At 38.6% G+C, this 16,741-nt stretch overlaps 1 protein-coding gene across 5 annotated transcripts in view; it reads right to left on the minus strand.

Moving 5' to 3' along the window:
• Nucleotides 1-16,741, minus strand: part of myo7ab (myosin VIIAb) — a 63,861-nt gene that overhangs the window by 35,928 nt on the left and 11,192 nt on the right. For 3 of the 5 annotated variants that reach the window (XM_042218297.1, XM_005916055.2, XM_014330869.2), the window contains exons 1-11: nt 13,926-15,922; nt 12,687-12,789; nt 7,418-7,486; nt 4,821-4,934; nt 3,597-3,749; nt 2,703-2,887; nt 2,367-2,488; nt 2,116-2,258; nt 1,139-1,252; nt 250-403; nt 80-156 (exon numbers count right to left, since the gene is read on the minus strand). In XM_042218297.1, coding sequence (XP_042074231.1) covers nt 80-156; nt 250-403; nt 1,139-1,252; nt 2,116-2,258; nt 2,367-2,488; nt 2,703-2,887; nt 3,597-3,749; nt 4,821-4,934; nt 7,418-7,435 — 1,080 coding nt within the window. In that variant the 5' untranslated portion in view covers nt 7,436-7,486; nt 12,687-12,789; nt 13,926-15,922. Of the gene's footprint in view, nt 1-79; nt 157-249; nt 404-1,138; nt 1,253-2,115; nt 2,259-2,366; nt 2,489-2,702; nt 2,888-3,596; nt 3,750-4,820; nt 4,935-7,417; nt 7,487-12,686; nt 12,790-13,925; nt 15,923-16,741 lie in introns of those variants that run through there. The other 2 variants (XM_042218295.1, XM_042218296.1) reach the window with 2 other exon arrangements.

Consider the following 16,741-nt stretch of genomic DNA (forward strand, 5'->3'; position numbering starts at 1 on the left):
AGATTTAAAGCCACTCTTTTCTAAGGAAGAACAGTAAAATGGTTGTGTGTCAATCATGTGTGTGAGAACAGTTACAGACCTCCATAAGCGACGCAGCGGTCACCAGGTCAGGAGATCTCACAACCACACAGGCATCCAAATTATCATAGGTACGAGCTGAGGGAAGCAAGACAGAACATCGTTTTCTTCACAGGTTTGTAAAGTTTGTAAATTTTCTGATTGATGCTTCAAATTTGTGTATTCATGCACCCTCGAATCGCAGGTTTCCCATATGCAGGATGGCAGCCAGAAGCTTGGAAATCTCCCAGGTTTCTGTCTCGGTGAACATGAGAACCTTCATGGCTGACAGGATGCTGGAATAATCACTCAGGTCGTTACGACCGTCACACTTTGTGCAGCTACCCTGTGATATAAAATAAATCCAAGTTCAGGTCTGCTGTTTATGAGCAGAACCAGGCCAGCGGCTCCAGGTAACTGCAATGTGGCTTAATGGGTTTCACTTGACAGCTCCGAGTGAAATGCTCTGGGAAGCAGCTACGTGCTGCTCTTTATCGGAAACGGTAAATTAACTTTACATTATTATTATATTACTTATGATCCCTGAAGCTTTGTGCACAACATTTACTGCACCATTTATGTTTCTGTACTTTAGCTTCATTTTACCATCAGGACACAAGGGCACAGTCTTTTTCCACTCACTGTTTTTATTGTAACCTCATGCATTAATTGAGACATACTTTATTATGATTGGTAATTTTTTCTTTTACTAAAATAACACTTTGTTAATTCTTTGGTTGTGGAGGACCAGAGAGGGTGCACTACATACTGGAGCAAGAACATAAAGAGCTTTAAAGACAAGAGAGTGATTTTAAAAGCAACATGTAAGCTGAAAGGCACCAGTGTGTTCTCTCCTTCCAGGCCCAGTAAACACTCAGACTGTAGAGGTTTGAAATATATTGAGGTTAATTAAAAACATTTTTAATAGAGCAGATAGCAGAGCACTGCAGTAGTCCACCCTGTTATAAACAAACAGCACAGTGATGTTCAAAGTGCTAAACTCAGCTGTATGATGGGTACATCGATTTCTTAATTACTCATTTTTATCACTAAAAATGAGTAATTAACTGGCGAGACTCACCATAGTGAGGTAGGAATAGTCTGTGGCAAGGCCCAGGCCCAGCTTTGACTTCATTTCAGGAGCCATGCCCTTCAACATGCAGTAGAAAATATGGTAGTTTCTCTCATCTGGAGCCTGCAGGAGCAAGAAAGAAGCAAACCCTGTATGTCCGACACACAATATGCTATGCACATGTAAGCAGCATCTACGTGATACTGTTTACGTACCATAAAGAGTATATATTATTAATCTTGGACCAGTATTTATTTTTTTTGTATGTAATATGTCCACATATGCAGGGAGACTGAATAGTTCATCTGCCCCTGTTTAATTAATGATAAATAAATGACTAATTACACACTTTGATTCAGCTGTGAAGAGTTTGATTGTAGCTTGCCTCCACCAGTGTGTGAATGTGTGTGTGAATGGGTGGATGATTGGGTGTGTAAAGCGCTTTGGGGTCCCTAGGCAGGACTAGTAAAAGCGCTATACAAATACAGGCCATTTACCATTTACCATTAAATATAACAACTCCTGTGAGCACCAAAGTGGAGGCAGCTGCTGTATAAACAAATAATAAATGACAAACTAGTAAAACATTAAGACAGGTGAGACTCCCTCCTGTTAAAAGGGAGTTTTTCTGATTGTTTGTGTTTTCTTTCTACTATCGTAGCGTCTTTATCTTACTACCTTACAACAACTTAGGCAACGGTTGCTGTGCTTTGGAGCTATATTAATAAAACTGAATTTAAATAAATTGAAAATAATCACAAACCCAAACAAACAAAATCACCATCCAACGTCTTGCAGTTTTAGTTAAATTAATAATTTAATTCTTCCTCTACCCAGGAGCAGCCATCAATCTTCACTCAGGCCCATCCCAAACTGCATTCTCAGGTCTAGATCATTGCTTACCATCCATCTGTCTACAAATGTTGACTAATTGTGGTTGGAGTTGTGAAAGATTTAACATATTTAATCTGGATCTGGTTTCTCACCTGTCGACACACGCGGGACTTCTCCAGCAGGTACTGCTCTATTTTGGCTCCTTCAATGGCCCCTCGCTTGTTGAAGTGGATATCTATGTACTTCCCAAAGCGACTGGAGTTGTCATTTCGAATTGTCTTGGCATTGCCGAAAGCTGAAGAAATTGACAAACCAGACGATGAAGGTGACCCATGACACTTTCTTCCATGTTCACTGTCCATTCGTGGACTGAAGGTGATCTTTTTTGGAGTTTAATGCTTACCTTCGAGGATAGGCGTGGCTTCTAGGACTTGCTGCTCTATCCAGGAGTGCTGCCCGCTGATGGCAGCGAGGAACTGCAGAATCAGCTTTGTGCTCTCAGTCTTCCCAGCTCCAGACTCACCGCTGCCTCATAAAGAAAACAGTGACACAGTCATGCAATAAACATGATGATTTCATTACAAATAAACTATTCAAACAGCAGCAGCACACAAAGGATACTAACTATGACCAGCCTTTTTAACCAACAGAGGCTTGCAGATTAACTGCAGAGTTTTTCCTGTTTAGAAATGGCGCACGTCCATCACTTTGAGTTCTTATGAAATGATCAAGCACAAACCTGATGATGCAGCACTGGTCCTTGTTGTTCCGCTGCATGTTGAAGTAACAGTTGTCTGCGATGGCGAATATGTGCGGCGGCATCTCGCCGATCTTCTTATTGGTGTAGAGGCGGATCTGGTCTGGAGTATAGATGGGCAGCAGCTGGTAAGGGTTGACTGCTACCAGTATTGAGCCTGTATACGTCTGCAGACACCCAAAGACAGACGAAAGTCGATGTTTTAAACATGAGATAGATCAAAAACTCAGGGACAAAATATGTGAATCAAACACTACTGACAGAGTATAAAACAAAATTTTATGCTCTCCAAAATATATGAGATGATTATAAAAATAATGTCACTCTATTATTCCTATTTAGTGGTCTTAACTTTGACTTACTAGCATTTCTAAGATTTGGTGTTTTACATTTTTTTCCTGTGTAATCACACAATTGGGGGAATTGGTGGTGAGGTTTACTGAATGCATATGAGTGGCTGTTTAACATTTTTCCTATTAAGATTTTTTTCTACTCAAACATTTATGCTGTGTACATTAACGGCTGCAATATAGTTCTTAATGACCCTGATGAAGGCTAGAGGCCGAAAAGCATTAGTCAAGTCACAAAGCTGTTCTTTAAACTACAAGTACAAATGCCTGTTTCTATCGGTGAACCTCCGGTCAAACAGCAAGGAAGGGACGTTCTGTTTTATTTATAGCAACAAGTAAATGCTGCTGTTGCTGGGCGCTTAAGATACAAGTAAACAGATTAACCTGAATAAGACCTTAACTGGGCCAAAGCCAGTGGTTACTGCTTTGCTGAACACGCGAGTAAAAGGCCTGGAAGTTACAGAAACTAATTGCACCTCAGGCGATCGTAAATGCAGCTGCGTTGGTGCCACAAAGGGAAACTTACGTAGATGACGCATTCATTATAGCGGATTAGCAGGTTACGGAGGATGCCAGCTTCATTGAGGTCACCCAGACGGATCATGTCCTCCACCCCATGTATGGAGGTTGGGTGCATGGGTTTGATGTTGGTGGCATTTTGAGGGGAAATCCAGTGCTCCTGCATTGGTGAGGAACGAGGAAGCAGATTAGAGGAACAAAGGCCTCAAAATCCACATGAAGTCACACTGACTCATCCTTCTTTGATGGAAACAATTAATTGGCAGTTTTGTGTCATTTTAAAAGGACAAAAATATCTGTATGCTACCTGTCGTCTAAACAGATTCAGGGTACAGTGGTGTTTAGACGGGGAATGAAAAAACAAAACCCTTAAAAAAAGACAAAACAAAGTTCAAAAGCCAAAGGAAACCATATCGGGAACACACTAGAAACAAGAGATCAGAACACAGTACAACGTAACAAAGAACACAGGCAAACTGAGGCTAAAAATACACATGACACAAGGAGGTAAGTGGAAACAGGAGGGGAACTAAACACAACTGAACACAATTAAGTTAAATGACAGAAACTAAAACTAGAGACAATGCATGGGAGACTTAGTAAAACACAAACTAAATAGAAACACTGAACATGAAGCGAGACACTGATGGATCAAACTCTAATACAAACAGAAGCTCGAACTAAGAAACAAGGGCTCAAAATACTAAGGGAACACATGAAGAAAAACGAAAGTAATAAGTGAACTAAGAATGAAGCAAATACTCAAAAAAGTTAAAACCATTTAAAACCCATGACCATGAAAAGCATTACAAATTATTGCACGCAGATTAGGTTTAATGGTCTAATACAATACAAGTGTGCAACAGCAAAACACAGTCTGAGTTTTGGACTCTGAATTCAGGTCTATTGTTAACTATTCTTGATTTATTTAGAATCTAAGCTTGTGCATTTAGAGCTCTTAGTTTATAAATTTCAGATTTTTTTCCTCTGTTTTTGGCCTTTAGTTCTTATTACTTGTGTTCTCTGGTTTTTGTCGTATCCTGTCATCAAGTCCTCGCTGATTATACTCTGTGTGTGTATATAGCGTCAGTCCACTTTCAGTCCTTATCACAGTATCTATGCAATCTCCCTTGTTTTCATATTTGAAAAACCTAAATTCTAGTTTCTCTTGTTTATGTAGTCTACCTTGGAGTACTGCTTTCAGGTCCTTCCTGCTTTTATGCAAACTTACCCGGCCTTCATCATCCAGAACCTGGATCTGTCCAGAGTCGCACAGTTTGACCACGGCTCCCACGGGGACGTCAAACTCCCGGCCCGTTTTAAGATCCAGCCACACATAGTCCCCCTGGATTACAAAACTTTAGTTAAAGACTGCAGGAAGTAATAGAATAACATCATAATATCAGAGCAAACTGAAGCTGAATGATTTTTTTTTTATCTCCCTGGGGAAGTTCAGAGCACTTGTTAAAAAAAAATCTGTAACCAAAGATGTCAACTGTTTGTAATCATATAATTTCTTATCTCCTACTTATACTTTAACTCTTTTTATTCCTAGATGTTATTTTGAAATTTGAGCAAAAAACATCAGGTTTTCCCCATAACAGCTGCAAAACCTGATGAGCTGCATGTGCCTTAGCTGTACGTGACATTTGTTAAGGTCTCCTTGTCTGCATTCAACGATTTGAATATACATGTTGGATAACCAGGAAATATCAGTTGCACCACACACCCAGTTACCCAGTTTTTCAGCTGCCAACTAGTTACATTTTTGAGGATTTAGCCTGAAAAAAGGATTTAAACTTGACCACATCCACCAGGAAGGCCATGATGTAACACTGAGACTTAGGTAACCCCATGTAACAACAAATAAGGCTTAATTTTCCTGAGGTGGAACCAACACTTAGCAAAAACCATGACTGAGCAGGCTGCTACAGGAGGTATTAAAAATCTACAAAACAGTCAACCAATCATGGCACTGACTATGCCATTAGACATACTATGAAAAGCAAGCCCCCTGGAGATGAACACAGCAGACCCTAAAAAAGTGCATTTATCATCTTAGACGTGTCAGCACAGAGGTCATTTTGTGTTTTGCCAATGAATGAAAAACATGAGGTGTCATTTAGATGTAAATCAGAAGGGGAGCTGGTATAAACCTCATCATAACACTGCAGCACGATGCTCAGCGTTCATCCCCACAGTCTAGACTGTGACCTTAAAGATGCTATTTTTGCTTCCATTTAACAACATCCAGATGTCTCCCACTCGAATGAGATTCATAGCCGTGGCTCTGAGCTGAGATTGAAACGGTGCAGGAGTGTCTGAGTCGTGCCCTGCAGGACTCTCGGGGGAGAAAGGCACTGGCATCTAGTTATTGAAAGGGAAACTATTGATGGCCTGATATGAGGTAACTGCCCAGCTTTTTCTATATTTAGTGTGTCAGGACTGTGGAGCTCATGCTGAATAAATCATTCTTCCTCACAATTTGATTTTCGGTTGTTTCTTTTTACATTTTAATTTAATTTAAAATCATTAAACCTGCTGGCTGGCCCACCATAACAAACAAACATTCCCATAAGACACTAAAATGTCAGGTTAAACTGACCTACTTGCATGAGTTGATGCTAAAGAGACCTAAACTATGCTTTTTGTGTTAAAGTAGTAGAGCCACAATCTGGATTTTAAGCCGATCTTTTATGAACAGAGGCACTGGCAAGGTTGATGTAACGATTATGGCCTCTCATAATAATAATATGGAAGAAGAAAATGAACGAGTTCAGTAACCTTCCGCCCTCCTTCAATAAATCCCAAATGATCCTTCAGACAGACAGTAAAAAAGTGCTGCTGTGCTCAGATATTCACCTACTGACTTCTGAGCCCTTACAAAATTGAGTTTAATTTTCCCTTCTTAAATAATCAAACACAGAATACTGTGTATCAAGTTTGTGGTTATGGTAGAGGCTTAATTCATTAGGGAAAGCTCTGTACCTCAGTGGAAAATCAAAAGAAACCATCATAATACAAATGCACTGAAGCGTGATCACCCTAACCTCAACTCTAACCCTCAGCAAAAATAACTTCTCCTGAGTCTCTGCGATTAGACAAAAAATAAAATCAATGACAAACAAAAAAAATTAAAGACACTAGTCTGTTTAGCCTTTCTCTAAAAAATAATATTATGGTAGAGTCAGCATCTAAGAAGACTTAGACCTCAGACAATTAAAGCATCTGATATGAAATAACTTCAAATTATTTTCTCAAAATTTTGAGATAGTAACCCAAACTTTTGACTTATGGATCCATGCAAAAAATTAATTTCTCCACTGGCAAAAACACTGGTCCACTGGTCACTACGTAAAAATCTTTTGGCGAGTAATGCATTGAAAAGTTCCTTGTAATTGCTTTGTTCTCCAATATATTTTTTGTTATCAACTTGGGTGCAAATACTCTCCAAATACTCGCAGAGAGGTAGGGAAACTGCAAAAAGTGTGATACAAACCAGAAACTGTGGCTCATTTCCTTCAAAGTAAAAGCTGTGCCTCTCTGCTACAACAAATAAACTGCTGATGTCAATGTCTAACCAGGTCCCATTACAACATGGACACCAACAGAAACTCCACCTAAGTTTAAAAATAATAAATATCAGCAAAGGAAAAAATATTAACTGACTTTTTACATTAATGTCCATCCATAATTCCCACAGAACGTTTGTACAGAAACGAACTTAAGAACTTACTTTTAATACACAGACAGGACAAAGAGGTTGGAAGTGAATGTCTACAGACGAGGACTCTGTAGACATTCAGAACCATTTGGTACAGGACCCACCTGTTGCAGAATGACCATGGTTCAGCCTCGTGTTGATTCCAGGTCATCAGAAGTCACCATATGAGGGCTCTAAAATGAAACCAGTCACAGACATCACATTAACTTTGAGACAACAGACTGCATCTACTTCGTATGTATGAATTACACATTTTTATACACACAGTTTGAAGGAAAGTCACCAAAACAAAGACTGTTCAACAGGTTTCTTTGGATAATGGTTGACGAGACGAGAGAACAGATGAGGGGGGAAAAAAACAGGATACACAAGTTTTTCATGTTCTTTGCCACGTGGGGTTGAGACCAAGAAAAAACAACGTCTACTTTTAATTCATTATGATATATTATGCTTTTTTCCACCTCTATACTATTAACTCTACTCAAAATAGGCACTTCCTCTCATTTCAAGCCAGTTTTCCTTTGATTTGCTGCTTCCCCCAGTCTGAAACGAGCTGAAACATGGATGATTTTTGAAGACTAACAGTTGCCAACACGAGAGTATGTTAGCATTAGCAATGTACACAAAAGATATCTAAGTTTATATTGTTGTCAGCCTGTGCTGCCATCATCAACCCCAATTTATTACAAACCGTAAGTTGCGTAAGATTGAAGTTATGACTGCGTTCATTTATTTTTGGAGCATTTAGGAGCAAATCTAAGCTGTCCTGACACAAACATTAGGCTTCCTATCACCTACAAAGCTGTTATGGTGAACATTTTTGGCTAACTCCCACCAATACAGAGCAGTATTATCATTATTATCATTCTTTTAGATTCATGTTGAATTGTAGACTCTGTTTTAGCTTTGTTTGAGCCTCCACCCATTCCTAATGAAAACATGTCAGTCTATAGCTTCAAAAAGCTCCACTGATCTCAAAGGGCAATGGACTGCATTTGTGGTAGAGCTGTGTGCCATAAAATTCACTACAAAAGTTGCAGAGACTGTGTACACCAGACACATTTCATATTGCACACTTAAATAAACTAGATCAGAGACGTGCTATAGTTCGTGATGGGTTTTAGGAGCCGTAAGAGGTCTGAGATCTAATATGAGGAGGTGAACAAAAAGTCTGATCACCATCAGTCCTTTCAGAGCCGAGACTAACAGTCCTGTGGTTCAACCAGTGAAGGAAACAGGGGGCGGGTGCAGAGTTTAAAGGGTCTGATAGGGGCTGTTAAAGGCTTACTGGGATTCCTGGGGCTAATCCCATCGCTTAAGTACGAGGCATAGTTGTTGCAGCTATGATTTTCCTTCCACATGTACTGTTTTTGTACTCATTTATATTAAAGGTGATGTGGCTGTTACATATAGTGGGATACGTGTTTATAGTGGCCTTTTTGTTTAAGGAACTATAGAAGAGGAATTGTTAGTCTTTAAAGGTTTGTATTTTGTACTGACTATAGCACACACAGAAAAACTACTAGAGTATGAGTGACACAAGGTAATTAAACAAGGCGAGGTTTGGAGCTGTTAGAAAACAAATAGATTGGTTTGAATTAATAAAGGCAGGATGAATGAGGTGGGCGAATGGAGAAATAAAACTAAGATGACTGCTTCTCTGCTAATTCATTCTGAGGAAAAACAAACATGTTAGTAATATAAATAGCCTGTGTGGCCAGAGAAGAAACACAATGACCCAGAGGATATGAGTGATGAAGATAAACCATGTCACGGGGGAGGGGCTAAATCTACTAAATACCCATTGGAGCACTAATAAATCTATTAACATTTATTTAGACCGCAAAGAAAACTGTATTAAAGTCTGATTATATGCACATAAAAAATAAGCTTCATGTGGTGAAGTGAAGCTACTGAAGGGCAATAGAGTTGATATACAAGTAATTACCAGTCACAATATGTTCAGCTTAGACCAAGACAGAGCTTCTAATCCAGAACCACAGGGTGCCAATCTGGCAACCGTCCCAAACACAGACACTTAGCTCTCCACCTGACTTTACAATGTGGACTGGAGTCATCGTGGCCTCACATTTTTCCACTAGTTTTTATTATAATTTAATTTTAATTATAAGTATTTATTCAAACACCTTTTCTCTCTTTTTTAAGAGTGAAAGAGAAAAAATTTAATAAAAAACAGGAACGGGACTTAGTAAAGATATAAATACAATTAAACAATAAAAAGAAAATAAATAAGGTACAGTAAGTAATGCAAAGGTACATTTGGGAAAACTATGATGTAATGTCATGGAGAAGGTGACTCTTTCCATTGTAAAAATCTGTCTCACTTTATAATACAGCCAGCAACTAAGGGCGTAATCCCACTGTAATCAGACGAATTTCAATGCATTTTATTTGAAGTTACATGTGATTATATCTCCTGAAAAGTAGGCAAACTAGAATAAAGGGGTCCTTAGTGAAGTTTTTACAGGAAAAAGGAACTTACAAGACTGTTATGTAAATGTAAGTACTGTGCAAGTTGTTTTAAGTAATGCACATGCAATTTCATGTTATTTTTGCAGAAGAACAAACACTATTTCCCCATTTTTTTTTTTTTTTACATCTTTATTTAGTATTCATTATGTTATTGTGCGTGACGGATGTTCTATTATTCAACTGTCCTGAAAAATGCAGTGTATTTACAATGTAAGATGAAGAAATTGTTTGTTTTAATGCAAAATTACCTTAAAATGAAAGAGTACTTAAATTACTCCCAGATTAATTTGTTTCCTTTCCTGTGAAATACCTGAAGTTATACAACATTTAAAGCTACTTATACACTACTAAAAGCATTAACAGGCTGATTTCTGTTGACATATGTTGACAAAAAAAATAAAGAAACCAAATAAATTTCCGGTGTATTTTTATGTTATTTAAATTTTGTAAGTACACACACTGTTTATGCTTTTACTAATATTCCAGTTCGCTAAAATATTTTCTTCACTCACTTTTAGTTTAGTTTTCCGCTTACGTTTATAAAACCTCCGAGGTTGATCTCTGAAAACTCTGACAATTTAATCAAGTGTTTGCAGCAGTCCTGCTTTTATGAAATTTACTTTTCAGGTTTTCAATTCTTGCACAAATATTAACCACCAATTTTATTTTCTGTGTTCTATTGTAACTTTACTCCAAAAGACTTGTACATCAAATTTTGTGAACTTTTATGTCCTGTTTTCTTTTCAAAATGCTGCTTTAGATTGTTTAATGTACTTTGCAATTCCTGGGTGTAAAAAGCAATATATAATTCAATATTTTTTGCCTGTTTACTAACACTGCCTTGTTTAATAAAAAAGTAATAATATAATAAAGGATCCAAACCATTATCACAGTAACCTATGTAACTGACACGCTTTTGCATTGAGCTGCTTATGAAGAGGATGCTGTGACACAATGTGATCTGTTGGAGGTAATCCCCATTTATTCTGATAGCAGCAAAGGATAGGCAACATCATGTAAAGAAACTGCCTGACTTTGAATTTCTGTGCAGAAACAGCGCAAAAGTTGTCTCAATTCACCAGAACCTGAACATATTTATGAGCGAGACATAATACTGATATATTGGGGTAATACTGAAAATAGGAGGGAAAAAATAAGTACAAAAAGTTCCTAAAGTAGAACCTAAATCATTTATAGGGAGAAATAAAAGAGAAGATAAAAGTGCTGTGGAGCTTAGAGGTCAGCCAGGTGTATGAAATACTTTAGTAGTTCAACAGATTTTGTTCACAAGAGTACAAGAAATTTTACAACACCACTTAAATCCGTATCATTAAAGTCTTCTTCTTTCATTTGCTCCCTGTTGGGGTCACCACAGCAGATCATCTACCTCCACCTCACCCCTGCCTCACACAAACCCTCTGCATGTGCTCCTTCACTACATCCATAAATCCATCCTTTGACCGACATATCCACTCTCCCAACTCTGTACATGTCCAAACCATCTCAGCAGTCCTTCCCTAACTTTGTCTGCAAACTGTTCAACCTGCAAACATTAGGCTCATAAACAGGTGAGAAAATTGATCATGAAACCATTAAAAAGTAGGCCAGTCTTGAAACTACAGTCTCTTAAGAAACAAACAAAACAAAGCATAAAACAACCCTCATTGTTGATATATTTTACCAGATCAAAAGCCGAAGTTGCATAGCGTATAACAATCATTGGGGAAAGGTGTGTCCATCATGCATCGTGTGACAATTCTAAGAGTTTTCAAAGGGATGAAGCTACTTAATGTGCTAAAAAAACAAAAAATCATGTTTTTGTATTACTCTTATGGGTTGTGATAGATCTCCGCTGATCGCTCATTTAAAAAAATGCACCATCTTTAACTACTGGTTACTACTGGATAACGTCATTTCAACATGATGCTGGTGAAAAAAATCACAACTTCTTAAATAAATGACATCAGCAATAGTGTATAAAAAAATGTAAACGCTCTTATCTGTTCTTTTGTTTATTATTATACATTTTCTGCAGAGTTTGTTCTTGACTTTTTTTTTTGATAGTCCCTCGACTTTTCTTCCATGATTACCTTCAGCTGTGTTCCCCTGATGTTTCCCATCTTCCCTTTTGTATAATTAAACCCTCAAACTGCTTGTGTTCTTATTCTGTAACACTGACTGTCTGAGCTTTTTATCTGCCGGTGAGTTTTCCCCTCATCTGCAGTCTGGAGTTTTGGACTCTTGCCCCAATAAAGATGAGGGTTTTTTTGTTTATAAGTTTTGTTGTCTATATTTGGGAGCATTTGACCATCCTGTGATGTCTGCCTTTTGTGATAGGGAGCACTGTGGCATCCCACCTTCCCACAGCCTTGCTGATAGATGCTAGGATATTTAACTAAAACTAAAAACCGAAGCTCATGTCAATGGCAATGTTGAGATATTCTAATCTGCATGAAATCAGGGGACTGAATAGAAAACCAACATTAGCGTCGTAGTTAATGAGGCTACAAACCGGCTGATAGACCACAAAAGGCTGACAGATCTTGATTGAATAATTAAGCACCTGCCAGGTGTTGTTTGTGTCTTAGTCTTATAATCAGCTGTCACTGGGCAATTTTTTCTCTTTTTTTTCACTTGCCAAAATCTAAAAAAGTTTACTAATAGAAATTGCACATAACATATTAACTTTCCTGCTATTTTTCTGCCTAACAACTATTTCTTCAACCTCTTCTTCTTACGAGACCCAGAGTCACTCTGGTCTGAGATTTTCATGTAACGGCTGAGAGAAATCTTTAAGTCCCCGGCTGCTAATCTGTGTGTGTTGCCTCTAATGCTATTCGAACAAGTGTTTGCACAGCACATGCGTCCGCTGTGACTCACATGGCAGGGATTCACAGGCTCCGGCGCACAGGGGCGCGCAACGTTCATCATTGATCAAGAGAGTTCAGGAGACTCATTTCCATGAGGTCAAGTGCTTCAGTGTCTGCAAAACACAACATAGGAGAACCTCAAAAGTCAATAAAAATACTCAAAAGGGGCACGTCAGCAACATCTAAAGGTACTTTTTACTCAGCTGTTTCCCTACTTCTAGGATCTACCTTTTATATGTCAAACAACTGTGTACATTGGTGCCAATTTGACAAACAGCAATCATATAGTTCTCTAAAGACTGCAATCTCTGAGAAGGCCCATGTGTGTTGTATGTGTGCACAAATGATTTATGTGGTAATGCATTCAAGCTTGGCCCAATCCAACCCACCGTTGGGTCACAGGGTGACAGGTACGGTTCACCCTAGAGAGGTCACCCGTCTGCCGCTGGTCTTCTAACTTCATATTTAAACTGACCTAAATCTAAAGCTATTTAAACTCTTTACAATGAAGTTGTAAAGGCCCAACCCTTTGGTTTGCTAATAAAAAATTATTTTTTTCATATAATAGTGTTAGATATGTTTGCTCTCTTGGATCACAGGCAGACTCGCTGGTTCAACTTTGCAACTTCTTGGTGTTTTCCTCACGTATCCCATCTTGATTTTGCATAAAAATTAAATTATTGAGCTCTGAAACAGCTGTTAAATCCCCCCAACTCAGAATATCTACACTTGTGGTTGAAAACCATCCAAAATGTGCTAGAAAAGGAGCACCTTGAGTAAAGAGCTGAAACAATCAATTAATAAGTTTGGGGATTATCAAATTAAAAATGCCGTTCTCTAGTTTCAGCTTCTTCAATGGGAGAACCTCCTGCTGCCATAATTGAGTTTGAAAAGCTCTCAGCGTTTGACGTTTGTATTCACTGCTCCTCTCTAACCTGCTGTAATGCATGAATGATGTTCCTCTGTGCCGCTTTCATTGGTTTTTGCTCTCAAAGAGACACTTAAAAACTTTCCTATGTGACAAGAGGTGATCTCTAATCTAATTTAGAAGAAACCATCCAGACTTCATGGAATAAATACACAGTGCAGCCAGATTTATTTATTTTGAGGGAAACACAATGGCTGCTTTAAGTGCTGGCACAGGACGAAGTGAGCAATAAGAGGCTTTGGTCTAAAGCTATAGCAGAGCAGCGGCCCTCTGGCCTAAAAAGCCCTCAGGCCTCGACCCATGTTCGTCTGCCCCACTTACCTCTCAGCACAATTCATAAGATCCACTATTCTTCTCTTCTATCCTCTGTTGTCTTCTGCCCAAAGTTAACAGGATGGCTGAAGAAGGGCTGGAGAAGAAACTGGAGAATTAAGTAGTTTTCTCTGCTCCTGTCGTTTTCTTAGATCTTTCCAACAGACTTCTGCTCTTCTGGTTGCGTTGTGGTCGCAGCCTCCTGCAGGTGGCTTGCAGCCCTCTCACAGTCTGATGTCTGGGACAGTAACAGGGCTCTCGAGACTCTCTTGCTGCGTCTCATTCATGGCTGCTGATCCTGATTAGCTGGGAGGGTGGAGCCTGTTGGTGGCACATACTGTACAGGGATCAGCTGGGGGAAGGAGGTGAAGAGGGAGGTGAACCAGGTCATGATTTCCAAGTTCTGGTTCTGGAATGAATTTTAAAGGGAATGCAGATCGTCTGATGCGCAGGTTTTAAATTGTGTAGATTATCTGCCTTTTTGTGTCTTGTTTATGATCAGAACCTCCCCTGTGTCCCTTTGTATACTGTTTAGACCCATTCATCTAACCCGAGGGTGCAACACACAGTGGTGGGTGAGGTCTTTCAGGTTTGTAATGAATCTCAGTGCTCCATGACAGATGCATGCATGCAAATAACACTGCTTCAATTCAGCTCTTAATAAATATATTATATATGGCAGGGGTGTCAAACAAAGTCCAGGGCCAGAATCAGCTCAGCAAAAACTCCAATCTGGCCCACTGGAAGGCTTTGGAAAATATGAAGTACATAGATTTTGCACTTTTAACTGTATTTTCTTAAGATTTACAGAATTTTCATCACCAAACAGGTTCATGATGGATAAACAATTAAATGACAGAAAATGCTAAATAGGTAATTTCTACCATAGGAAAAAAAGAAAAAAAAAGATAATAAATACAGGCCAGTGTCGGCATTTTACACATCATGCAGCAGAGGCACACTGTTGAAATTGTACTTATTTCACTCATATTAAGATATTTCAAGGATTAAATGTTTAGTTACATTTCTGCACACTGGCATAAAGTGGAGTTTCACTAGTCCGCCCACCTTAAGGTCAAAGTGGGCCGTATGTGGCCCACGATGTAACATGAATTTGACATCCCTGATACATAGAGTAACATTGTTACACGTAACTGTATGAAGGGATTCCATCATATTTTAATCTGAAAATATCTGGCTTTTTAAATTTCCTGTTCTGAAAACTCAGTTTTTAATTTCTGTCATGGAGAACAAAAATCAGGCACCGGGTGAGAGCTCAGCCTGTACTTTTATATAACACAGTGAAGTTCCATTGATTATTCACAGATTTTGTTATTAATTATTCACAACGTAGGTCCAAGTTTTCTTGTCTTCTTCCCCGTTTGCCTGAGTGTGTCAGAGTGCGCCGAGCTGATATCAGGCCACTTTTGTGTTTCTTAGCAAGAGACCTCCTTAAATGATCGTGTGTCACAACTTCACCGTTTATTTAGATTTATTTTAATAGTTTAAATATATTTCAGCAAAACTTCTGCTGTGTGATGATTTCAGGAATCATCAACAGCTGATACAGAGTGTCTGAAAGGACCCTAAACTAAGAAACTATGACTCAGTGTTCAAAGGACTGAATAATCCACTGTATCAGTAGTGCAGATATCAGTGTCAGTATTGTGTTGGATCGATATTAGAGGAACAGGATCGATGCTTTAGTTTGGTCTTTTTAGTATAGACATTGCTCTTTTTTCATGAAAAGGCAGCTCTGTTTGTGCAAGCATCGATCCCCCCATGCATTCACACGTTCTTACTTAAGGCTGTAATCTTTTTTGTATTTTATTCTCCAGAGCAGGTTTTGTTTTTATAGTGGCTTTAATTAAATTGGTGTAATGTGACTGGCCATGATGGAGGTCTTTATTATTCGGAAAAGCTATAAAACGTACAAAATTACAATTGTATTCCGTTACGTTACTCAATGAGAGTAACATATTGTGAATACTTTGGATTACTTAATATTTTATCATGCTTTTTACAACTACATGAATGCACTATTGCTGTGTGATTTATTACTATTACTGAAGGTTACTCGCCATACCAATACCAACTAAATTTTTAAATCTTAATATAAAATTAGTAACAGTAGGTGGACATTAGGTAAGGCTGCTTTTAGCAGTGATCTGGTTTAGTAAACTATTCCGCGCGTATATAAAACAGGTCCACAACTCCGAACTGTGGTAAAGGGACCTCTGGCTAATACGGGTTCTGTGTCGGGCTTGTAGCCGAAAACTAGAGAGACAGAGAGAGGCGTTGAAAGGCTGCTTATTGTTTCGGAGGAAAACACGAACACAGTCGAGTCTTAATAGCTTACTTACAACTGGGCTCGTCAGGCACTCTTTTTGGCTGCAGTGGTTATTATTATATTTACATGCTTCCGTCTCCCGTTTCTAGTAGGTCATTTGTTGAATAATAATGTTAAAAAATATTTCTTCACGTCATTATGCGCGAAGTAGGGGTGACATGGGGCACAGGCATTAGCCTCTTACTGCATGTTTCGTTTGGGTTTAGACCAGCGTGAAATTACCAAAAATAGACAGGGCATAGCCTACCATATGAAACAGGAAAAGACCACTGTATAATCCATTTGTTTCAACAAAGTAAATGTATTCTGAATACCACTTCTTTAAATGGTAAGTGTAAACACGTAACGCCGGTACATGTATTCCGTTACTCCCCAACACTGCCCGTGTCTATTTGTTGTACTAAACTGAATTTTTAAATGCTGTAAACAAAAAAGAAAAAAGAAGAAGTACTCACCTCTGAGTTAAATTTGCAAA

The sequence above is a fragment of the Haplochromis burtoni genome, unplaced genomic scaffold, assembly GCF_018398535.1.
Source record: "Haplochromis burtoni strain Fernald_Lab_line unplaced genomic scaffold, NCSU_Asbu1 Contig_17, whole genome shotgun sequence".
In the NCBI taxonomy this organism is placed as follows: domain Eukaryota; kingdom Metazoa; phylum Chordata; class Actinopteri; order Cichliformes; family Cichlidae; genus Haplochromis; species Haplochromis burtoni.